General features: G+C 42.4%; 1 protein-coding gene across 1 annotated transcript in view; it reads left to right on the top strand.

Annotated features, from left to right (window-relative positions):
* The first annotated feature begins 2362 nt into the window (after nucleotides 1-2362).
* The window catches only part of ninl (ninein-like), a 111917-nt gene continuing 87674 nt past the window's right edge, over nucleotides 2363-26605 (top strand). The window contains exons 1-4 of the mRNA XM_078556642.1: nucleotides 2363-2703; nucleotides 15346-15545; nucleotides 16450-16546; nucleotides 25800-26005. Of these exons, the coding sequence (XP_078412768.1) occupies nucleotides 15363-15545; nucleotides 16450-16546; nucleotides 25800-26005 (486 nt within the window). The 5' untranslated portion in view covers nucleotides 2363-2703; nucleotides 15346-15362. The remainder of the gene's footprint in view (nucleotides 2704-15345; nucleotides 15546-16449; nucleotides 16547-25799; nucleotides 26006-26605) is intronic.

The following is a 26605-nucleotide window of genomic DNA, read 5'->3' as shown; positions in this document are numbered from 1 at the left end:
CTTCCTTCCATAAATTCTGCTTCTTTGCAATTGTTTCCAGTGTTCTACCTGGCCATTGTCTCTGGTTGAACCAGTCTCTCCACAGCCTCGGTGTCCTATGTGGCCCTGGCTGAACATCACACCTCAGATCCTCTCAGTTATTTCTGAAATGTTTCCCATCTCCTCCAATACCCAGACCATCTGCTGCTGAAACCCTCTTTCATGCCTTTGTCACTTCCAAATTTGACAGTTCAAGTGGTTTCCATGCTCATCACATGTTGTCCACCTTCCATAAACTCCAACTTGTTTAAAGTTCTGCAAACAGATGCCAAGTCTTGCTTGCCCAAAACCCTTTATCTTCTTTGATCTCATTGCCTCCCTATCTCCGAGGCTTAAAATTAAAATTGATTATCTTTGTATTTAAATCCTTCCATGGCCTCACCCCTCCCATTATTGGAAATTCCTGCAGCACATAAAACCATGCTCAAACTCTCACCCTCTGACTCTGACCTTTTGTGAATCTCTCCCTCCCTTTGCCCACTATTGGCAGCCATGCTTTCAGCTGTCAGGGTTCGATTCTCTGGAACAAAATAAAAATACCTGGAAAAACTCAGCAGGTCTGACAGCATCTGTGGAGAGGAACACAGTTAATATTTCGAGTCCGTATGACTCTTCAACAGAACTAAGGAAAAATAGAAAAGAGGTGAAATATAAGTTGGTTTAAGGGGGAGGGGTGGGTGGGACAAGTAGAGCTGGATAAAGGGCCAGTGATAGGTGGAGATAACCAAAAGATGTCATAGACAAAAGGACAAAGAGGTGTTGAAGGTGGTGATATTATCTAAGGAATGTGCTAATAGGTGACATTAAGGGTAGAAAGCGAGTTTTAGTAAACACCTTGTCAAACACCAGGAGAGAAATGGAAAGCAATGAAGGTGAACAAGGCAAAAGAGAGAGATAGAAATCCTGTCGGAGAGAAGAGTAATACTTCTTCAAGGTAGGCATTCCTTGAAGAGAAGTGGCAGTCAATTAAACACTAAGATAAAAGCAAAAAACTGCGGATGCTGGAAATCCAAAACAAAAATAAAAATATCTGGAAAAACTCAGCAGGTCTGACAGCATCTGCGGAGAGGAACACAGTTAATGTTTCGAGTTCGTATGACTCTTCAAAAGAACTGAGGAAAAATAGAAAAGAGGTGAACTATAAGCTGGTTTAAGGGGGGTGGGTGGGACAAGTAGAGCTGGATAGAGGGCCAGTGATAGGTGGAGACAGCCAAAAGATGTCATCCAGCTCTACTTGTCTCACCGCCCCCCCCCCCCGCCCCCGCCCCCTTAAACCAGCTTATATTTCACCTCTTTTCTATTTTATGTATGCTTTGCTCAAAGACAGGTCATTGGCTCATTGTCTGCTGATGCTTCATCCTGAGCTGTTTTCTTTCGTCAGTGGTGGTTTGCCATTGCCTTCCACTATATAGGGCAGGGCCAGGGGGTACGTTCCAAGTTTACCTCAACCGGAATGGTAATCAAACCTGCACTGTTGATGTTATTCTGAACCACGCGATAGCTATCTAGCGACTTGAGCTAACCAGTCCCCTAGTCTAATACATAACGGCCCAGATCTTCCGGTCAGGGATGGAACTCCTGTTTCCAACCTTGATCAGATAAAAAAACTACCCACTCACTTTCCTCTGATTTTTCTGGGCAATCTTCCAATGGAGGATCCTGCAAAACTCACAGCACAGGAATCCTCAGAGGGAACTGTGGAGAGAATTTGCTCCTTTTTACGGCACTAGCTGCCATATTCTGATAAGAGTTTACATGTTCCAAAGCTTCTCAGTGTGTTAGTAAACAAGCGTATGGATGAACGTGCAGGTGTGTAAGTGGATAAGGGTGGGTGAGAAAAGTGGGTAGAATGGAGGTGGAGTATTGTGGCAACTGGGTGGGGTGGTCGGTGGGTAGGGTGGCAGCTAGGCAGGGTGGTGGTCAGATCAGGGGTCAGTGGGGGAGTCAGGTGGTGGGGGCTAGGCAGGTCGGATCAGGCACAGTTGGGGTGGGGTTGTTGGAGAGGTCCAGAGGAGAAGAGAGGAGAGGGAGAGGGAGAGGAGGAGAGGGAGAGGGAGAGGGGGGGCGGTGCTGGCAGTTGGATTCAGTTGTTCCAGGTAGCTGGAATAAGACTTTTCTGGGTAACTATTCAGCTAAGACCCAGAACTGTCCAACTCAGAGGTGGAGACTTTTTTGGGGGGATCCCTGGGAGCAGGGGAATTGCCCAGAGGAAGTTCAAACTTCAGCGCGTCAGGACTTCCAAGGGGTCCCGAAGTGGATCTCTCTGGAGACGGGAGATTCGTATTTTAAAATTTCGTAAGGCAGGTTCCTCCAAGCCAGCAGGGGTTGCAATCAGGAAAGGGGAGTTTCAGGAGGCTGGGATTGTAGAGCTTTTGCCTCGTTCCTGTATTGGGCGGGAGGTGGGAGAGGGGAGGCTGGCTTGTGGTTGATGGAGTTCAGAGGTGAGAACCTCGGTTTGATTGAATGGTGAGCGACACTCGCCTGCCCGCTACATTGTAACAAAGCGGCGGAGTATCAGCTCGCCGGCTTCACTGCGATACCTCCCCAGACTCAATACACAGGCTACAATGGAACCATGAACTTCATTGCTTCTTATTACGAAGGGGATGAGAGAGGGTTTTGGGGAAGAAGATAACGTGAAGTGAGAACAGGGGGAAAAAAGCGGTAAGAATTTTTTTTTTTAAATCCACTTTTTATTTTTCTCACTCTGCTGCAGTTTGCACCTTAAAAACACGAATAACTTTTATAATATGAGCTTTATATTATATTTACCGCTAAGCGAGTCGATTCGGTTCCCATGGTGAAGCGTTGTCTGTCCCTCCCACACTGTCCGAAAGGGACTTTAAGGAAGCTTTTTTTCCTGGTCGCCGGGTATGTCCTTGAAAACCTTTACTTTGCTTGATTTTTTGTTAAAGAATGTTAACTTTTCGGGTGCTACATTTAACGATCATTAAAACTCACCAATTTCCAATTTTCTTTTGGGTCTTTAATGGTGGGCAATGAAATGTCCTATTATCCAAGCAAAAAAAAAAGATCAATTTACCTTTGTGTGCAACACTTCAAAGCACTTGGGCTTCCTCCAGCCCAACAGGAATCCAGAAAGGGGCAGACCATAGATGCGCTGTAACGCGTTCCTAAATTAAGCTCTGTATTTTGCTGGGCGAGTTGCCATTATTCCTTAAATTTGAAGTTCTGTCTGTCAGATTTTTCAAAAAAATTAATACTTGAGGCTTAGTTTTTCCACAATTACTGATCCTATGGTCAAATATCACAATGGATTCGAGCTCCCTCTTCTCTAAAACAAAAAGTAATGCAGTACCCCTATTGCCTTCCAGGCTGGAGTTATACCGCACTCGATGCCAGTTCTAATTGGAGTGAGATGACCTTCCATGGAAGGGTTTCTTTTTGTTTTACGTGTTCTCCCCTAGTCTCCTGGATTATAGTGCCACTTTTGTCTGGATGTGACACCCAAAAAACCTGTGAAGTATTTATATAACAGTGGCAGTATAACTGCATCTGCCTGCAGTATAACTTGAGTTTGACAAATTCATGCAATGGGAATAAATGATCCTTTATAATTCTTGCGTTGAAACGGCACAGGGTCTTTGATAAACACTGCAATCTTTTGGAATTAAAAACCAAGGAGAAAATGCACTAAAATCCCATAAAGAATTTCATTTTAGGAATTAAGCAATTCTCAGCACACACCTTTTTTTATTCGTTCATGGGATGCGGGGGTCGCTGGCTGGACCAGCATTTATTACCTTGAGTTGCTGCAGTCCATGTGCTGTAGGAACGCCCACAGCGCTGCTCGGAAGGGAGTTCCAGGATTTTGACCCAGGGACCATATAGCTCCAAGTCAGGATGTGTGTGGCTTGGAGGGAGCATACAACCATATGAATCAGAAGCAGGAGTACGCCATTTGGTCCTTCGAGCTTGCTCTGCCATTCAATAAGATACTGGCTGATCTGACTGTGGCCTGAACTCCACATTCCTGCCACATCCCTGATATCCTTTGACTCCCTTGTTAGTCAAGAACCTACCTACCTCTGCCTTAAAAATATTAAATGACCCTGTCTCTACTGTTCTCTGGGGAAGAAGGTTCCAAAGACTAACCACTCAGAGAGAAAAATTCTCCTCATCGCAGTCTTAAATGGGAGACCCCTTATTTTTAAACTCTGCCACCAAGTTCTAGTCTCTCCCACAAGGGGAAACATCCTTTCAGCATCCACCCTGTCAAGCTACCTCAGGGTCTTATTTGTTTTAATAAGATCGCTCCTCATTCTTCTGAACTCCAGTGGACACGGCTTAGCCTGTGCAGCATTTCTTCATAAGATAAACCCCCATTCCAGGTATCAGTTGAGTGAACTTTTCTCTGAACTGCTTATAATGCATTTATATCCTTTCTTACACGAGGAGACCAAAACTGTACACACACTCCAGATGTGGTCTTGCCAACACCCTGTACAACTGTAGCAAAACATCCTTATCACTATACTTCATTCCCCTTGCAATAAATGACAACTTTCTATTTGCCTTCCTAATCACTTGCTGTACGTAATACTAACTTTTTGTGATTCATATACCAGGACACCCAGATCCCTCTGCACCTCAATCTGCAATCCTTCTTAAGTAATATACTGCTTTTCTATTTTTGCCAAAGTGAACAAGTTCACATTTTCCACATTATACTCCATCTGCCAAATTTTTGCCCGCTCACTTAGCTATTTATATCCCTTTGCAGGCTCCTTATGTCCTCTTCATAACTTACTTTCCTATCTATCTTTGTGTCATCAGCAAAATTAGCAACAATACATTCAGTCCCTTCATCCAAGTCATTGATATAAATTGTAAATAATTGAGGCCCCAGTACAGATCCCTGTGGCACTCCACTCGTCACATCTTGCCAACCTGAAAATGACTCATTTATGACTACAAAACAAAAACAGAATTACCTGGAAAAACTCAGCAGGTCTGGCAGCATCGGTGGAGAAGAAATCAGTTAACGTTTCGGGTCTTCATGACCCTTCGGCAGAACTGAGTATAGTTAGGAGAAAAGTGAAATATAAGCTGGTCTAAGGTGGGGGGGGGCAGGGGGAGAGAGAAGTTGAGGGTGTGGTGATTGTGGAGATAAGCAAGCATTGATAGGAGCAGATAATCAAAAGATGTCACAGACAAAAGGATCAAAGAGGTGTTGAAGGTGGTGATATTGTCTGAGAAAAGTGCTAATTAAGAATGGAAGACACTTGATTAGCACTTTTCTCAGACAATATCACCACCTTCAACACCTCTTTGATCCTTTTGTCTGTGACATCTTTTGATTATCTGCTCCTATCACTGCTTGCTTATCTCCACAATCACCACACCCTCAACTTCTCTCTCCCTCCGCCCCCCCACCTTAGACCAGCTTATATTTCACTTTTCTCCTAACTATACTCAGTTCTGCCGAAGGGTCATGAAGACCCGAAACGTTAACTGATTTCTTCTCCACCGATGCTGCCAGACCTGCTGAGTTTTTCCAGGTAATTCTGTTTTTGTTTTGGATTTGCAGCATCCGCAGTAGCTTTTAGCTTTTTGTTTTTATCATTTATGACTACTCTCTGTTTCCTGTTAGCTAACAAATCCTCTGTCCATGCTAATATGTTACCCCCTACACCATGAGCTCTTATTTTGTGTAGTAACCTTTTGATTTGGCAGTTTGTCAAATGCCTTCTGGAAGTCTAAGAACAGCAGATCCACAGGTTCCACTGTATCCACGTTGTTTGTTGCTTCCTCAAAGAGCTCCAATAAATTAGTCAAACGTGATTTCCCTTTCACAATCATGTTGTCTCTGCCTGATTGCATTGAGATTTTTTAAGTGCCCTGCTATGACCCCCTTAATAATAAATTCTAACATTTTCCCAATGACAGACGTTAAGCTAACTGGCCTGTAGTTTCCTGCTTTCTGTCTCCCTTCTTTCTTAAACAGAGGAATCACATTTGCTATTTTCCAATCTTGTGGGACCGTTGCAGAATCTAGTGAGTTTTGGAAAATTAAAACGAATGCATCTGTCTCAGTAGCCACTTCCTTTAAGAGCCTAGGATGAAGTCCATCAGGACCTGGGGACTTGTCAGCCTTTAGTTGTAATAATTTTCTCAGTACTCTTTCTGTGATTGTTTTAAGTTCCCCTCTCCCTTTCACCTCCTGAATCACATTTATTTCTGGGATGTTATTTGTATCCTCTTCAGTGAAGACAGACGCAAAATATCCATTCAGTCTGTCTGCCATTTTTCCATTACTAATTCCCAGACTCACTCTCTAGAGGACCAATGCTCACTTTACTTTTTTTCACCTTTTCAAATACCTGTGGAAACTCTTACTAACTGTTTTTATGTTTCTGGCTACACATTCGAGTGCAAAATGTAATGTTAAAAAATGTTAATGTCAAATAATCCATTTGCCAAAGTTTGTAAAAGAATTCTCATAGCACTATACATGACCATACTTGTCGCTGTACTGACATGCTGGCAAAACACCACACATTTCAAAGGAATGTTTTTATTTCTGTAATTTCTTTAGCGAGCAATTTAGTCATGGAACAATGGGCATTCTTCCAACTATCTTTAAAAGTATTCTGATACCAAGATTGCTTTTCCTGCAGATTATGGAATCAGCTTTATGTTTTAGCTTGATTTATGTTCCCCCTTTTGTGTTCACTGTATACAGCCACTGACTAGGACAATACAAATAATTTATTATGATCTAAGGTTAGGTTAAGAAACATTTGTGCATCATTTTTTCTTAGCCTCTTTAATTTTCTTTCCCCAATTATGCCTCTGGCGTTAAAGTAATTTAGAGTCTTGGAGAAATGTATGATTTTTTTTTCAGAGAATGAAATGTCGAGCAAGAAAAATAATAAATTCTAGAGAATAACAGAGAATCTTTACCCACGTCTCAAAATACTTTAGGACTTCTAACACATATCTGAATACCTGTAAACTTTTGAACATTAGGATTTGATTGATTTTTAAATTAAATGTCTATTTGTCAAAGTTTTAACAAAGGCTTCTGATACTTTGGATGAATGGACACGCACTGTAATAGTTTACCGTAATATTAGTCATCTAATAGCTAAAGAACCAAATTGAAAGCCACTTGAAATGCAGCTGATGAAATATTCAATTTTTGTATTGATTTTGGAGAGTTATAATGTAGCTTACAACTAAAATGGTACTACAGTATTGGCAGCAGTTGTACACCAGGAAAGTTGAGACAATACCTGTGTTTAGTGAGCTGATCCAAGTTGTATTAAAATTCTCATTCTTGTGTTCAAATTCCTCCATAGCCTTGCCACTCCCTATATCTGTAACCTCCCCTCCAGCCCTACCACTCTCCAATGCTGGCCTCTTGTGCAGACTCCACTTCATTCACCCCACAATTGGTGACTGTGCCTTCAGCTGTCTAGGTCAGTGGTTCTTGAGCTTTACTTAATTGCACGCTCCCCTCTAGATCTACCATTTGCCTGTGTACCCTTCCCAGCATACACATTTAATATTTTAACAACCTTAATGCCTAAGTCTTGAACAAAATGTACAAATTATAATACAGGCATGCAACTAAACCAATAGCTTAGTGGTACTAAATTGCCATTAATGTGATGGATGAGGTTTTTGGTTTGAGCATAGGTGCTTTAGGGTAGAAATTTGTCTTGGGCTGGGGCGTGAAATGGTTGGTATCAGATGTGCCGCTGATTACACGCAGTGACTGTTATTCAGTTCTATTTGTGCAGGGTGAGTTTCTACCCCATAATGGTGTGTTAGGTGATGGTTTGAGTCATAAGTTGTCCAATAAATTGGTTGCTGAAGCATAATGACACATTTTGTGCGTTGTACCGTTGGGTGAACTAACCTTTGGTTAGCCCTTTGTCACTGTCAATTATCCACCCCCAAGTATCCTCCCTCTTCACTTCATTCAGTCGCAGTTTTATGAATTGTTGTCAATGATCTGACTATGGGAATATTCTCTCAATGTCAGCTGTCACTAAACACCATGCTGTAAAAATAGATAAAGATGAAAATGGCAGCTATAAACTCTGCTCCTTTATGATCATACAATACAGAAGACGACCATACTAAAGTCCTTGCTATTTATATATAACAAAAAAAGCAATGATTGTAATATCAAGCCCTGGGGGGGCCCAAAGCATCCTTGACTTGAGTCAGAAAAACACCTGTTCACCACTACTCTGTGGCTTCTGCTTCTTAGCCAATTTTGTACCAAAGTTATAACGATCCCTTTAACCCTGAGCACTTCTATTTTCTGAATAAGTCTGTTATGTATTACTTTTATTAAATGTACTTTGAAAGTCTGTGGAATAGAGACGTGTGAGGTGGCACAAAACAGGCAGGGTCAGATTGGGTCAGCAGCCCACTATGCGCAGCACCTGATATTCAGTTGCATTGCAGTCAACGGAATTAAATATCGAGGGCTGCATAGAATGTATGCCTCTTTGGTACCGTGTGTTTTGTGCTACCACCTGAGACATGTTTCTAGCCCCACTTGCACAACATCTATAGCACTACTTTCATCAATCCTCATTGCTATTTCATCAAAGAATTCAGTCAAGTTAGTCAGACATGACTTGCCTTGAACAATTCCCTGCTGGTATCCCTTATTAGCCCGTGCTTCTCCACTACTGATTTCGGCCCCCTTTCCAGCCACTCAGACTAAAGTAAACTATGTGAATCCTTACCATTCTATTTGATACCGAGCTGAATTTTAAACCTCAGAACCTAACTATCACCAACACCACCTATTTTCATTTTCAGCTGTGCAGCATTGCTGCCAGTCTGCCACTGAAAGTTTTATCCATTCTTTGTTATCCATAGCCTTGATTATTTCAATGCCCTCCCATCCTCCAAAAAAATGCCACTTGTCCAAATAACAGCAACCTGGATCCTGTTCTGCACTAAGCCCCATTCACCCATAATTTGCCTAACAAGTCCTTGTTGCCCAACATTTTAAATTTAAATTACTAATTTCTGTAAAATTCTTTCATGGCCTTGCTGAACCCTATCTCTACAACGTCTTCCAAGTCTTGTATTCCCTCCCACGGTACTCTTCGTCCTCTGATTCTATTATTTTTTAATAACAACTTCTTCCCTTAACTTCACCAGCAGTGCTTTCTTTTTTGGCATTAGCTCCACTCTCTGCCTAACCTCCTTCTCATGTCCACCAGTCTCTACTCCTGTAAAAGTCTTCTCAAAACCCATCTATTTGATCATCCATTGCCAATCTCTCCCTCGATGACACACATGTCTTTTGCTTCCAACTTCTAGTTGTGAAGTTTTTTTGGGACTTTTTTAATGTTAAAGGTGTTATATGAATGCAAACTTCTGTTTAAACTGGCTATTCAGACTTTTTTGTTCTTTCTGTACACAAATCAATTGAACCTTTTCCATCAAGTCAATGCTCCTTTAATTATTGGCACCATCAGGCAAACATTTATATGAAATGTAAATGATATATTTCATTAATGGACTAGTAAGGATGTGCAGATTTTCTGATTCTATGATATTGAGAGTTCAACTTCTTTTAAGAAGCAGAAGTATAAAAACTCTGAATTTCTAACCTAAATTGGTGAATTTTTCAGCAGTCTCCCAGCCCGCACCATATGGTCTGAGAAACAGCCAGCCTTGCTGGCTGTGTCTAGTGCTTTTGTGCGGGACCCTGGAAGAACCAAGCTTCTTTCTAGGTGCAGAGACTCTCCATAGGGTGACCAACATTCTCATCCTTCCCCAGAGGAGCTAGCCCAGAGACATGGGGTTTCCTGGAGCTCATGATTGGCGGATTAAGATCAGTGGACTGGAGCAGTTGTCCCACTTACTCCGCCAGACCACAGAAGTCCATTTCCAGCCAGGCGTCCCATGCTCTCAGGCAACTACTAACAGTCAGTGTGTTGTCTTGCTTCTCTAGGCAAAAGGCTAGGTAAGTTTGGGGAAAGGTCTCCTCTGCCCAAGTGATACAATGCTTCAGGTGACCCTGCCAGCTCCAAGTAGTTTGGAAGTGGACAGGTCCTCTGTGGAGACCTCTGATCTGTGCTAGGAAGCTCACATCGACGGCTGGGGGATCACTGGTGACCAAATGGCACAGAAACCTGCCTTCCTGGGTCAAATCCACCAGCCCATTCCTGTGCTATGCTACATGCCCTTGTATTTGAGAAAAATGCAACTGACACACCAAACGTCCACAGGAAGTATTCTAAATTTTCAGATCTTTATACACACATGCATTGAAAAATTAATGAACTAACAAAAAAATGAGGAAAAAAATTGGGTAAATGTTTGCATTGGGCCTTAAATCCACCACTAGACAATTTCTCCTGCGTATCCCCACAGGGTGGCCTCGGTCCTAAGTTCTGGTATTCGCTCCCTAAACCTTTCTGCCTAACCACCTCCTTTAAGGTGCTCCTTAAAACTTAAATCTTTGACCAAGGTTTTGCCTGTACTAATGTATTCTCTAACTTGGTGTTCAATTTTTGTCTGATTACGTTCTTGTGAAGATTCTTGGGATGTTTTAATATGTGAAAAGTACAATATAAATGCAAGTTGTTGTTTTTTGTTGTCTTTTGTTTGTGCTTAATTCTGACCTTAGCTGGAGGTTGTAACGATTGAGCTCAGGGGTATTACAGAGGAGCAAACGGAACTAGAGCTCCTGCTCACAATTATTACCCACTGTTTGACGTGAGTATGTGAATGTTCGTTGAAGATGGGATTGGGCTTATCTTGCTGGACATGCGTGGCCAAATAGTTTTCTGATACTTGCCAAGGCAAAAATATGAACAGTCCTCTTGGCCAGAAGTAGTGTAGGAGGTTTTGTAGAGGTTTTGAGAAGCATGAAAGTCACTTGACACACAAGCAAAGAGTAAGAAAATTGCTTGACACAAGTTGTATGCTGAAGTGACAAATTGAAAACTGAGTTGTGAGTTCCTGTGAAATGACAGCAGAAAGCGCATTTCAAAGAAGCATTAGCTAATGCTAGAAAAAAGAAAAGCTTGCCTTTATTTAGAATCTTTTATGACTTCAGGACATCCGAGTGCTTTACAGTCAATGAAGCGTAGTCACTGTTTTCAAGTAGGAAGTGCAGCCGCCAATTTGCCCCACAAGCAGTAGTTAATTAAATGTCCGGATAATCTTTTCTTTTTAAACTGATATTGGTTGAGAGAGAAATTTTAGTCAGGGCATGAGGTGAAACACTTTTTAAAAAAAATTAATCATTCATGGGATGTGGGCTTCGCTGTCTGGGCCAGCATTTATTACCCATCCCTAATTGCCCTTAAGAAGGTGGTGGTGAGCTGCCGTCTTGAACCGCTGCAGTACATGTGGTGTAGGTACACCCACAGTGCTGTTAGGAAGGGAGTTCCAGGATTTTGACCCAGTGACAGTGAAGGAACAGCGATATGTTTTCAAGTCAGGATGGTGAGTGACTAGGAGGGGAACTTCCAGGTGGTGGTGTTCCCATCTATCTGTTGCCCTTGTCCTTCTAGATGGTAGTGGTCATGGGTTTGGAAGGTGCTGTCGAAGGAGCCTTGGTGAATTTCTGCAGTGCATCTTGTAGATGGTACACACTGCTGCTACTGTGCGTCAGTGGTGGAGGGAGTGAATGTTTGTGGATGTGGCGCCAATCAAGCGGGGGGGGGTTGCTTTGTCCAGGATGGTGTCAGGCTTCTTTAGTGTTGTGGGGGCTGCACTCATCCAGGCAAGTGGGGAGTATTCCATCACACTCCTGATTTGTGCCTTGTAGACAGTAGACAGGCTTTGAGGAGTCAGGCGGTGGGTTATTCGTCACACGGTTCCTAGCCTCTGACTTGCTCTTCTTCGAAAAGCACTGTGGAATCTTTTGCCTACCTGAGGCAGCAGACTGGTTTAATATCATCTGAAACAATGCACCACTCCCTCAATACTGAACTGCTGTGTCAGCCTAGATTTTAAACCTACTACCTCATGACTCAGGTAAGAGTGCTACTGCTGGGCCACAGCTTGACACTTTAAAAATGACTAAAGGATTTGTACTCATGGAAATGTAGGGCTATGAATTAGTTTGCGTTGTTGTCAATGGCGGTCCTGTAATTTGAGGATGATGTATACTTAGGGTTGCATGTTTCTGCCATGGGTCTTCATGTGACAGAACAGACCAATTCTCAACCCACAGATCCTTGGGTGCATGGGGCAGGGTGTCTCACGAGGTAGTAGGATCCGGAGTGCAGAATTTGCTTCCTTTTCTTTCTTTCTCTGCCACCACTCTGCCTCGTCATTAAGGCATTGGGACATGATGCAGCTTGATGGGTAAATTATCACTATCCTGAATAATTAGTAGCAAGCCGCTGCCAGTCATTAATGTTGATGCTGCCGTGCTTCAAGGAGAGCTTCAGATTGCCTTTGAAGTGTTTTCTTTGCCCGCCCTGGAACGTTAGCCATTTGAGAGTTGAGAGAACAGGATTTGGTGGGGGAGATAGTTTTTGGTCATCTGGACTCAGTGACCAGTCCATCAAAGTTGATTTTGCAGGCGTTTTTCCTGAATTCTTGAGTACCTAACTTCAAGAAAGACACTAACTTTTGTCTGATGCTCTTCTTATTGGATCCGGAGAATGTGGTAGAGGCATTGCTGATGGAATTTGCTGAACGCTCTTGTGTTGCTGATACACAATCCAGGCCTTACTGCAGTACAGGAGCATGGTGACGACAACTGCTTTGTACACTAGGACTTTTTTTGATTCGCAGAGGTCTTTGTTATCAAACACTTGCTTCTGTAGTTTGTAGAAGGCTGAGCTGGCGCAGTGTTGGATCTCATCATCAATGGTGGCCTTTTGAGAGAGGTGGCTGCTGAGATATAGAAAGTATTCAACATATTTCAAATGTCATCTTCAACATATATGGGAGGTGGAATATTTGGCTGACCAGATGTTGGTTGATATGAGTTTTGTTTTGGCAACATTCAAGGTCAGGCAGAGTTTCTTGTGTGTAGAATTGAAGAGATTGAGAGTGACTTGCAAATCTGGTGCAGAGTGGGCAACGACGCTGCTGACATCTGCAAACTGTAGACCATGTATATCTATGGTGGTCAGTTTAGAGCCACATCAAAGCAGTACTAAATGAGATTAGTTAGGTAGGTCAGGTGTTTCTCACGTGTCGGTGCAGACTCGATGGGCCGAAGGGCCTCTTCTGCACTGTGAGATTCTGTGATTCTGTAAATAGACTACATAGACTTCCCATTTGCAGCCTGCCCCACGGGTCACTACCTGCATGAGCCATACTTGGTGTGGCAATGCTATCAATGAGAAAACCCATGTGGCAACAGAGGTAATGGCTGACAGTGCTGTCTGTACATAGGAACTGATGAAGTCTGCCTGATGCTGCTTTGAAGAGATGCTATGTAAATTATTATTTTTTTCTCCGTATTTTTCTCAAAAAAGGACCTTGTATTCGGTCTTTTCCTGGCTGGCTATCTTTTCCATTATACTTTATTTGAACACTAATTTAGAGTTACCCCTCTTGCTTGCCAGCTTCCTGGATATTTACATGTTCTGGCCATTTGTTACTGCTATCAGATAAATGCTGTTAGGGTAAATTAATTGGCCTAATACGAAGAGGGAATAATTGTCCATTGATGAGAAAATTGCTTCAGCGGCCAAAAACAATTTGTGTATGAGACAACTGAGTTAGAATTTATTTAATTAACGTGTATAAGCCAGTTTTGTTTTCCTTTGAGATACATTATTCTAAAATGTAATGTCTGAGCTCTCCTTAAAACTTTCTGTCATTTAAATTAAAAATAGTTTCATCCCAGTTTTCTCCCATTCACTGCTTCTCAGGCACTAGTAGCTCGCTCATACTTGATCTGAGTGGTTGTTTGCAACTGAGTGTATGCAGTGAGTGTTGGGTTGTTGCAAAGAAGCCTGATCCTGCCCTTTACTGTCTGTACAGTTTCAGCAAAGGGATGGTGAATCACTGGCAGTGAACAGAAGTGAGTGTACTTTCTTTCCCCTCCTGCAACCTGAAGACAATTGTATCACTCGTGACCTCACTTAACAAGGCAATTTCAGCATAGACTAAGGATGGAATCTAGGATCCTCCTGGTTTTTGTGAATCTTATACATGCATGTGTGTGTATGCATATTTGGATGGCCTCTTGAGCATCCTCAATTTTATTTGCTCCACCAATGGTGACTCTGCCTTCAGCTGTTGAGGCCCTAAGCATTGGAATTCCCACCCTAAACCTCTGCATCTCACTTTCCTCCTTTAAGATATCCCTTAAAACCTATGTCTGTAAGCAAGCTTCTGGTCACCTATGGTAATATCGCCTCCTGTAGGTTGGTGTCAAATATTATTTTATTACTCTCCTCTGAAGTGTTTTAGAGCTTTATATTATGGTAAAGGTGATATACAAATGCAAGTTGTTATTGCTGTTTTGCTAATTACCTAAAATTTATGCCAATGAAAGGTGCTATACAAATGCAATGATTTGCTTTCTTTTAATGTTTTGGCACTGACCCGGGAGTGGGTTAACTTGCCGGCGAAGGGATTGATACTTGGGCCTTGTATTATATAGCTCTGTGTCTATCTGTGGGTGCATCCAGCCACTGAGCCATGATGGGAAGCTAGTTGTTTATTGTGTATGTTTTCTCTTTAATTAAAAAAAAAACAAATTATTTTCCTCCCTGCAGGAATTGGGATGGGTTTCACTCTTGTCTACTTTCATTGGACCAGAAAGGGAATCACAGTGCCATCTCATCACAATGCCATCTTTCAATAAGTTGTGTATTATGAAATAGCATCTGTATCAAGAGATTCCCAAAGGCTTTTTTGGAAAAGCACCCCTCCCACTTTGGGAATTCCTATCCCGTGTGCAGCCCCATTTTAAGAAACACTGTTTTTGCACAATCAATGTTTGCGCAGAAGCAACTGCTTCAGTATGTTTGTCACGATTGCTGTTTTCTTCTGTTACTTTGCACTTGTAGGTCTTAATCTGAAGCTTAATCATATCATCGGAAGTGGTAGGCTGGAAAGTTTTTCGGACTTGCTTCTCCTTCAGTGGTAGTGCAGTGGAAACGTGCAGATCCAAAGAATTTCCTGTCCTGCCTGATAACCTCATCTTCCCCCAGTTTGGGAAACTGCATAATTCCATTTGTTGTTTCTACTGTTTTTTAAAAAAAAGCAATGTATTTATTTAAATATATCTCTTGTTTTTCGATTCCCCCCCCGCCCAGTGGAAGATAATTCCGACGCTTTTCTTTTGAACTCTGGTCAATTCTTTATTCTCCTCTGCAGCTGGATGGTGCTATGGGATGGAAGAAGCAGAACACAACAAGTACGTGTTACAGCTTAAGGATGTTTTTGACAGCTGCGACACTACAGGGACTGGATACCTGGACAGGGAGGAGCTGACTGAGCTGTGCCAAAAGCTTCATCTGGAGGCTCAGATCCCTCTTCTACTGCAGACGCTTTTGGGCAGCAACCATCATGGCAGGGTAAGCATTTCACTGTATTTAAATACATACATATGTCACAGCCTGTTCCTCCAGGTGGTGATAAGACCTTTATGCTTTGCGTGCATGAATCCAACTTTGAAATATGTATTTTTAGAATGGAGGTGCCCTGTGCCTATGGTTGGAGAGGAGGGGTGTTGAGGGTACACTCATGGATATAGAGTCATATAATCCTAGAGTACTGAAGATCTACCTTCCTATTCCTTGTCAGTTTTCAATTACGCATTCAATTTTGTTTCATTCCAAGTTACTATTCATTATGCTCTCCACCATCCTTTCAGCCAGTCTAATCAAGATCATTAAAAAAAAAACTCCTAATTTCCTCTCTGGTTCATATACTGTATACCAAAATGTTATTTTCTGAAAGAAATTTTTCTAATTTGCATTATTCAGGGACTCGGCAGAGAGAGGCTGATCCTGTTGAGGGCTGAGATGGGAGATCTCTGGTTGTGGTAGTGGAGAGGGAGCACCTGTAGAGGGTGAAGAAAGACCAACTAAGTTTGGTCCAGAGACATGCTGTTGCGGTGGCTGGGAGGAAAGAGAAGGGATCCTGTTGTGTGAAGTTTTCAGAAAAATGTAAACTGTGTAAAAAGTTTCATGTTTAAAATTCCAAACTTGTGGAAACAAGATATATATTGGTCAGTGTTGATGTACAGAACATATATCACTTGTGGTAATGCCTCCACTTGTGATTATGTGCTCAGTGCCATTCTGTAAATCGCTGGTCTGATACATACAGATATAGAGAGAATGTGATCACGTGGGTGTGGGTGGGTGGGTGTGTGTGTGTGGGGGTGGGTGGGTGTGTGTGTGTGTGTGGGTGACGTCAGTAGTTCATTCCCCTTATTTTCTTCCAAAAAGTAACTGGTGCTATTGAAATTTTCAGGTAAATTTTGAGGAGTTTAAAGAAGGATTTGTTGCTGTGCTATCTACCAGTATTGACCTCAGTATTTCAGAAGATGAGAGCAGTTATTTAGAACCAGGTAAGTACAGTCTCCTTTACATATATTTTAGTTTAATTTACCCTCCAGGTAAGAGTGGATCTGATTTTCCATCATTTAACATAGTAAAACATTGTTAAAATTTGTTGGTGTAACAAGTATAAATGACCTAAGACTGGGCACCTATGAATATAAGAAGGATAATACCTGCAATACTGCCCATCGAGCCTCCTCTGCCATTCAATATAATCATGGCTGATCTTGTCTTAAACTCCACTTTCCCGCCTGGTCATCATATCCTTTGATTCCCTGAGAGATCAAAAATCTGTCTATCTCAGCCTTAAATATATTCAATAGTGGTGCATCCACAACCCTCTGGGGTAGAGAATTCCAAAGATTCAGAACCTTTGAGTGAAGAAATTTCTCCTCATCTCAGTCCTGAATGATCAGCCCCTTATCCTGAAACTGTGCCCCCTTGTTCTGGATCCCTAGCCGGGGAAACAACGCCCCAGTATCTACCCCGTCAAGCCCCTTCATAATCTTGAATATTTTAATGAGATCATTTCTCATTCTTCTAAACTGTTGAGAATATGGAGCCAATTTACCGAGCCTCTCATCATGGGACAACCCTCTCATCCCACAGACCAACCTAGTGAACCCTCACTGTACTGCCTCCAATGCAAGTATATCCTTCATTAAGTCTGAAGATCAAAATAGCACACTCTAATCCAGGGGTGGCCTTAACAAAGCTCCGTACAATTGTAGCAAGTCGTCTTTATTCCTGTACTCCAATCCCCTTGCAATAAAGGCCAACATGCTGTTTGCTTTCCTAATTGCTTGGTATATCTGCATGCTAACTTTTTTGCGTTCCTTGCACGAGGACACCCAAGTCTCCTTGAACATCAACATTTACAAGTTTCACACAATTTTAAAAAAATTGTGCTTTTGTGAATAATCTCTCACTTCCCCACATTAGACTCCATCTGCCACCTTGTTGCCAACTCACTTAACCTGTCGATATCTCTTTGCAGCCTTTTTGTGTCCTTACAGCTTGCATACCCATCTAGCTTTGTATCGTCAGCAAACTTAGATACATTACTCTGTCTCTTCGTCTAAGTCACTAATATAGATTGTAAATAGCTGAGACCCAGCATTGATCCTTGTAGCACTCCACTAGTCATAGCCTTCCAACTTGAAAATGCCCCATTTATCCCTACTCTCTGCTTCCTGTTCGTTAATCATTCCTCTGTCCATGCTAATATGTCACCCTCAACTCCAAGAGCCCTTATCTTACGTATTAACCTTTTGTGTGGCACCTTATCGAATGCCTTTTGGAAATCCAAATATACTACACCTTCTGGTTCTCCTTTATCTACCCTACTAGTTACAACCTCAAAACTCCACTGAGTTTGTCAAACATAATTTCCCTTTTGTAAAACCATGTTGACTTGTTCTGGTCATATTATGATTTTGCAAGTGCATTGTTAAGACTTTCTTAATAATAGATTCCAGCATTTTCCTGATGACTTAGTCAAACTGGCCTGTTCCCTGTTTTCTCTCTCCCGGCTTTCTTGAATAGCGGTGTTACATTTGATAGTTTCCAATCTGCTGGGGCCTGTTCTAGAATATAGGGAATTTTGGAAAATCATAGCCAGCACATCCACTATCTCTTCAGCTACCTCTTTTAGAAACTGAGGATGTAGGCCATCAGGTCCTGGGGATTTGTCAGAATTTAGTCCCTTGAGTTTCTCCAGCACTTTTTCTCTGCTGATATTAATTACCTTAATTTCCTCACTCTTATCATCCCCTAGGTTACCCCTATTTCTGGTATGTAACTCATGTCTATCTTCACAGTAGAAGACATTAAAATATTTGTTCAATGTCTCAGCCCCGTGATAATTTCTCCAGTACCTGCTTCTACTTTACTTTACTCTCTTTTTATATACTTGTAAAAGCTCTTAATTTTTTATATTCCTGGCTAGTTTACTGTCATATTCCATTTTTTCCCTTTTTATCAAGTTTTTGGTGGTCCTTTGTTGGTTTCTAAAATGCTCCATATCCTCAGACACACTACCATTATTTGCAGCATTATAAGCCTCTTCTTTTAATCTAATACTATCCTAAACCTCTTTAGTAAGCCACAGATGGATCAGTCTTGCTGAGTTTTTATTTTTCAGTGGAATGTATTTTTATCGATCATTTTGAATAGTTTCTTTAAATGTTTCCCACTTTTTGCTTACTGCCATATCTTTTAGCCTATTTACCCAGTCAACTTTAGCTAGCTCTCTCCTCATTTCTATGTAATTGGTTTTGTTTAAGTTTTAAGATCCTTGTCTGTGGTTGGAGTATATTGTTTTCAATGTGGAATTCAGTTGTATTATGATTGCTATTTCCCTGTGGATCTTTTACTTTGGCATTATTAATTAACCCTGCCTCCTTGCACAATACTAGTTGTAAAATCCCTACCTCTGGTTGGTTCCACAACATATTCCTCCAGGAAACTGTCATAGAAGCATTCTACAAACCCATCTTCCAGACCACCTTTGCCAATTTGACTGATCCAGTCTACATGAAGATTAAAGTCCCCCACAACTATTATATTGCCTTTGTTACAAGCTCCAATATTTTCTCTGCCCTGTCCGATAGTATAATTACTGTTAAGGGCCCTATAAACTATTCCCACCTGCGTTTTCTGACCCTTGTTATTCCCAATCTCTACCTATACTGATTCTACTTTCGTATTTTCTAAATCAAGATGCTTTCTCACTCATGTTCTTTATATCATCCTTTATTATCAGAGTACCCCTCCTCCTCTTCCATTCTTAATGGGAAAAATCTACCTGAATTGGCCAACAGCTATTTTTCAACAGTGCCTGCTTTACAAATTTCCCATGTCTATCTTGGAGGATCCCAGATCACGTTGTCCCTCTGACTGCCAGCTTGCATTCTGTTGCTTGGAACAATATAGTTAGGGGGGTTTGCTGTACAAACTTCATCATCTTTAATTAATGTAAAAGAGCTCTGTGCTTGATAATAGAACTCCCCTGTTGACATTAAGCATCAGGTAGCAGATAGCATATGTAGAGCGAAGCTCCCAATTCTGGTTGAATAGTCTGTCTTGATAACAATCTCAGAAGAGCATCAGTGCATTTTTTTTCCATTCTCTACTGACCATCCCTGTGGCCCTCTAACTGGGTGGTATAGATTTATTTCTATATTGAGGATCCACTGGAGCACTGCTCAAGCTCATTGCCCTTAACAATACAGTTTTTCTCTTGAAGAGTCCTGCTTCACCATGTCATGCAGAATTTGGTGATGCTTTGTGTTTTGGTTCCTGTTGCCTATTTTACCCATGTTAATGGCTTCTAAAAGACTAACCCATGTATCATCTTAGTTTGATTAGGGTCATAGGATTTAGGAGCAGGAGTAGGCCATTCAACCCTTTGAGTCTGCTCTGTCAATTAATAAGATCATGGCTGATTTGGTTGTGGTCTTGACTCCACTTTCCGGCCTGCCACCCTTGACTCCCTTGTCTACCAAAAAATTTATCTAATTCAGCCTTGAATAAATTCAATGACCCAGCTTCCACTGTTTTCTGGGGAAGAAAATTCCACAGACTAACAACCCTCTGCAAGAAAAAAATTCTCCTCTTCTCTCTCCTAAAAGGGAGACCTCTTATTGTCTCCCATAGTTCTAGTCTCCCCCACAAGAGGAACATTCTCCCAGTACCTACCCTATCAAGTCCCCTCACCTCTCATTCTTCTAAACTCCAGTGGGGAAAGGCCCAACATGTTCAACCATTCTTCATAAGATAAGCCCATCATCCCAGCTGGTTAGCACTCTTGCCGCTAAATGAAAAGGTTTAGGGTTCAAGCCCCACTCCAAGCCTTTAAGAAATAATCTCAGCTGACACTTCTGTGCAGTACCGAGGGAGTCTTGCGCTTTTCAAAAAGCCATCCTATGGATGACCCATTATACTCAGTTCCAGCGATTTAGATTGAACTTCTTCAATGGATAGATCCGCTTGCCATTTATCCAACAATGAACAACTCCCTAAAAAGGATGGATTGGTCATTCCTCAATATTTGAGTTATCTTGCTATGCTCAAAATATCAGCTGTGTTGCTGGCAGTAATTGGAAAAGAAAATAAGTTATTGCATTTTGGGACTTTTATGAGACGCAAGCTACTTCTCTGTCTTCATTCAAAGAAAAATGACTTTCAAATCTATAATAATCCTAATCATTTGAATTGTAGCCACAAACATAACATAACAACAACAACAGAGCTGGCTACTGTTGCCCACAGGATATTGCATATACTGAATTCTCAATTTATAAATCCACAAGTCCCTGGAGTAAAGTTTGAATCAACGAGCTTCCGACTCGGAGGTGAGAATGCTGCCCAGCTGTGCTAGGCTGATACTTGGATTTGAATCAGAAACTGTTGATAGGGAACAGAAACTAAACTTCTTTCATTAGATGCTCTGTCTTGTAGTCACCTTTTTGAAAAAGAATTTCAATGCTTCTTCTTCTTCTTCATACTTTTTGCTTTAAAAGAAATGATGATTGAATGACAATTCAGATCTGTAGTGCTGAATTCCTTGTTGGCTACTTGCATACAGATAAGACACATTTCCTGCGTACTCCATGTCAATTATTGCTAAGTTTACTGAATCTTTGCCAAATTGGGATTAAACTTTCAGAGAATATGGCTTAAGAGTGTGACTGCAGGAGTAACAACAACTTGCATTTATGTATCTTTTTAATGTAAACAATTCAGTATTTTACAGAGGCACAAGAGAGAAAGTAATGGACGTTGGGCCAAAGGCGAAGAGATTAGGAGTGATGATAGGAGGTTGTAAAGTCAGGAACTCGGCTGGAGTTATGGCAGCATGTCAGGATTTTGAACAGCCTGGCTCGTTGTGAGACTGTGGTTGGCGAGATGGGGTATCGAAAGTGAGAATACAATTAATTTGATTTCTTGATAATTCACTGGAGGAAATGCATTAATCTGAGACTGGAGGTCAGACAATCAGCCTGACTGAGGTAGTGGAGAAATACAGCTAGGTTGTGCTCTGAACTTCTTCATTGTACTTGTGGGTTGGGTCGTTGGGGGGGAGTGGGGAGAGAGTCGGGTGGGCAGTGGGCAGGTCGGTCAGGGTGGGGGTTGTGAGAGATCAGGGAGTGAGTGGGGGTCGGGGAGGTTCAGGTGGTCAGTGGGGCGGGGGGGGGGTTGGATGGTCGGTGGGGGGATTTGGATGGTCATTGGGGGGGGGGGTCGGGTGGTCAGCTGCGGGGAATGGGGGTCATGGTCAGTGGGGAGGGACGGTTGGTGGTGGTCAGTGGGGTGGGGTCTGTCAGGAGGATTGATTTGGGGGTGGGATGTCGGTCAGGGGGCGCCGGTGGTCTCTGGTGGGTGTCGGTGGGGAGGTAGTCTGGGGGTGGTGGTCAGTGGTGGAGAGGGGGGTGGTCAGGTGGCTGGGGGCGCCAGGTGTTCAGGGGGGTCCCATGGGGGGAGTCGGGGGTGGGGTGTGGGGAGACGCGTCAGGTGGGGGGGTCACCCATTGGGGGTTGTGGGGGTCAGTAGTTAGAAGTGGTTTTAATTCTTCTAATTTTTCCTGGGTAACTATCACTAAAAGACAGTCAGAACTATTCGATGTTTACTATTTAAATCGTACTATCAGATGGTTCCAATTACAGGACAATCGCCCGACAGAAGCTTGAACCTCCTGGGCAATCATTAACCTAGGGACTTCAGGGTGTTGGTGGGGGGCTCCCCCAGAGCATCTTAGGGGTACCCCGCCCCCAGTTATGATGCCCCGGATGAGGGTTGGAGGTTTTGAAAGGAAAGGGGTTAATGCCTGAGTTGAGGAAATGATTGACAATGTCAGCTAGCATGAGGCTAGGAAAGGAAGTTGGATGGCCAGTGGCTTAGTAGGAATGGGGCTCAGGTGCTGGGAGTAGGTTGGCCTGGTGGTCTTTGGGAAACAGCAGGGGCAGCTCAACAAATGTTCTCTCTGACTGGTGAAGTCAATGAGCACCTTGAGAGTGGGAGGCAGGGGAGAGGTGTTGTTCATTTAAAGGTAATTTCATGTAAAGTAAGTGAAAGCTGAGGAAAGTAAGTGCATTGTTGAAGGCAAGTGATAATTATGTTAAATTGAGACAGTATCTACATTCAACGTCATGAAGTCCAAAAACTCTTTTTGCTCAATATTTGGCTATTGTGCTCTGGTTTTAAACCATGAATACACACAATGATTACCAATCAGTAACAGGGAAATAAGTCCCTTGTATAAAATGTTTAATTGTGAGCTATAAATGTGGGGATATTTTAAATTGCATTTACTGTCACCCTATTTCAGTGTTATGTTGTGCAGAGCAGAATGCCTCAACTTCAGCCTCCCAATTTCTGCTGAATATATGATCTCGGCCTATACCGAAATGTGGTGCTATATTAGGTTTCAGCACTCTTAGACTAGGATGCATTTAAACACAGCTCCAATTTCTAATCTTTGTCTATGGTATCAGCTGTGGCTCAGTTGGTAGCACTCAGGCCTCTGAGTCAGAAGATTGCGATTTGAGCAATTTGAACACATAATCTATGTTGACATTCTACTTCGGTACTAAAGAAGTGTTGCACTTTTGGAGATGCCACCTTTGAAAGAGTCTTTAAACCAAGGCCTTCTCTGCTCTCCCCGGCAGATGCAAAATATTATGTGGGACTATTTTAAAGGGTGTCCTGGCCGATATTTATCTCTTAATGGGCATCCATTAAAACAGATTATCTGGTTATCAGCACATTGCCGTTTCTGAAATCTAACTGACCTCTGAAATGGCTTAGAAAGCTCCCGTAAAAGATCCCATGACACTATCCAGACGAAGAGCAGGGGAATCCTTCCCAGTGCCCTGGAAAATATTTATCCCCTGACCAACATCACAGTTGTATCAAAACTGCTGCTGAGCACCTTCACCACCCAGGCTACAACAGTTTGAAAAAGCTGCACATCAGCACCTTCGCGAGGGCAACTAAGGGATGTCAGTGGCACCCACATCTTACACATGATTTTTAGCTTCTAAGGGTGTCCAGTTTCAATGAAGCAGTCGGGCAGCGAGGAATCGATAACTCTAAGGGAAGAAAATTGATGAAGTAATCTCCCATTTCATCATGTTGAGTGTCAAATGTACGCATTTATTTTTGAGGCGGCACTATCTAAATATGTCAAATGATGAAGCTGTATGTCTTAAGTGATTAAAAAATATATATTAGTTAAAACAGCCTGATGGTAAAGAAAACGTTGTGTTTATATATTGCCTTTAATGATCCCTGTAATAATGTGGGAAAACACAGCAGCCAATTTTCACACTGCAAGGTTTCATAAACAGCCATAAGATAAAGACCAGATAACCTGTTTTTGTGACGTCAGTTAAGGGATAAATATTGGCCAGGACAGTGGGAGATCTCCCCTGCTCTTTTTCCAAGTAGTACCACAAGATTTTTTTTGCGTTAACGTTTCATCCCAAAGGCTTCGGCTCCAAAATTGGAGCACTCTCTCCAGCACTGCACTGGAGTGTCAGCTTGGATTTTGTGCTCAACCCTGTGGAATAAAACTTGAACCCACAACCTTCTATCTGGGTTCATATATGAGCATGAAGCAGTCACAATCTGAAGAGTTGGCACGGGCATTGAACAAAAAATAATTCTGTTTCGATAGGGAGAGAAAGTCAACGAATGGCTTTGACATTTCTCTCTAACCTCTTACTTGCCACCCACAGAATGATGTGAACTGCTACTTGCAACGAGTTGTCACATGCAATCTTGATTGAGAGATAAGAATGAGAACAAAAGTCTATATTTCCTTGTTCGTTTTATACTTGAAAACTCTATTTTGGCCGTTTATTTCTTAAGCAAGGACAATTTATGAAAGTTCCTGCATGAAAGGGTAGGAAACCTACAGGAATCCATTGTGCTCACATGGAAATTGAGGACTAATGGAAACCCTGGTCTGACTGGCAGTTAGTGAATTGGTTAACTCCCAGCTAATTTTAAGTGGTCAGAGGAATTATAACACTGGTTTGTTGACCCATTTTATTATTCCGTATTATGTTGAATTTTTGGAATGTAAAATGGAAATGTTCTAGTTGATTGTTTTTAAAAGCCCAGTTTCATTTTATTGTACTCCAGTTTGGTTATTTGGTTAAAATGTAACACAACTCCTTTGAGTTTGAAACTCAGCTCTTTGCATTTGCTTGAATATATAAGTTTCACAGAATCACAGTGTAGAAGAGGCCCTTCAGCCCATCGAGTCTGCACTGACACGTGAGAAACACCTGACCTACCTACCTAATCCCATTTACCAGCACTTGGCCCATAGCCTTGAATGTTATGATGTGCCAAGTGCTCATCCAGGTACTTTTTAAAGGATGTGAGGCAACCCGCCTCCACCACCCTCCCAGGCAGCGCATTCCACACCATCACCACCCTCTGGGTAAAAAAGTTTTTCCCCTCATCCCCCCCCTAAACCTCCTGCCCCTTACCTTGAACTTATGTCCCCTCGTGACTGACCCTTCAACTAAGGGGAACAGCTGCTCCCTATCCACCCTGCCCATGCCCCTCATAATTTTGTACACCTCGATCAGGTCGCCCCTCAGTCTTCTCTGCTCCAACGAAAACAACCCAAGTCTATCCAACTCTCTTCATAACTTAAATGTTTCATCCCAGGCAACATCCTGGTGAATCTCCTCTGCACCCCCTCCAGTGCAATCACATCCTTCCTATAATGTGGCGACCAGAACTGCACACAGTACTCCAGCTGTAGCCTCACCAAGGTTCTATACAACTTCAACATGAGCTCCCTATTTTTGTAATCTATGCCTCGATTGATAAAGGCAAGTGTCCTATATGCACCACCCCACTAACATGTCCCTCTCCTTCGGAGATCTATGGACACACACACCAAGGTCCCTTTGTTCCTCAGAACTTCCTAGTGTCAGGCCGTTCATTGAATAGCCTCTACTGCCGCAGGGCAAGACCACTCTCTGAAGATTTAAGAAGTTGGATAGCAAGGAAGAAATGCAAAGAGCACTTCTTCCCTTATGCACCGAATTCCCACTGTGCACCAAATTGCCAATACCCACACTCACTCTGGCTGTGTCTCACTGACGATGAGGTCTCTCCCCTGTTCGTGTGTAAGCACACTGTAGTTTATTCTAAGAAGATTCTATTATGAGGTGGGGGTGGGGTGGGATTTCAATAAAGGTGTCACTGTGCCTGAGTTTGCATATTTGTTGTTTTCAGCTACCCCAAAGGAGATTGAGCCAAAGTACGTCAAGGGAACCAAACGATATGGCCGCCGATCTATACCTGAATTTCTGGATTCCGAGATGGAAACGACAGATGACCTGGAGGAGCCGCTACATTTCAAGGCAGCAAAGGATGAAATGTTTGTACAGAGCATCAACAGAAGTCATTTGAGACGATCAGCATCTCTTGAAAGTGTGGAGGTTTGTCCAAATTTATCCTTTTGTTTGCGTCCTGGCCGACCTCCCATTTTCCACTCTCTGAAAATGCCTGTACCCTAATCCACAGCAAGTCCTGTGCACCTATCACCCACTGTGCTCACTGACCTACATTGGTTCTTGGTCCTGGTCCAGTAATGCCTTGAATTTTAAATGCTAATCCTTGTTTCTACAGTGTTCACATCCCTCCAATGCTTCATCCCCTGCCTAGCCACGTCACCTCCTCTAGCCCTGCAACTCTCCAAAAATTCAGTGTTCCTCTGATTCTGACCTCTTGTGCATTTCCCACCACCTCTATTTTGTTCATTGGAGGCAGACGTGCCTCCAGCTTTCTAGGCCCTCAGTTCTGAAATTTCCTCCCTAAACCTCTCCGCCCCTCTACCTCTTCTCCTCCTCCATTAAGACACTCCTCAAACCTATTTCTCTGACCAAGCTTTTGGTTACCTGCCCTAACATCTCAAGTGATTCAGTATCAAATTTTGTCTGATTACGCTCCTGCGAAGTGTGTTTGAATGTTTTAATACGTTAGGCTGAATAAATGCAAGTTATGGTTGTTTTACCCCATCATTTTTCTTTTTAAACAAA

This window comes from Cetorhinus maximus, chromosome 14 (genome assembly GCF_964194155.1).
Source record: "Cetorhinus maximus chromosome 14, sCetMax3.hap1.1, whole genome shotgun sequence".
In the NCBI taxonomy this organism is placed as follows: domain Eukaryota; kingdom Metazoa; phylum Chordata; class Chondrichthyes; order Lamniformes; family Cetorhinidae; genus Cetorhinus; species Cetorhinus maximus.
This window is presented reverse-complemented; position numbering and strand designations above follow the sequence as displayed.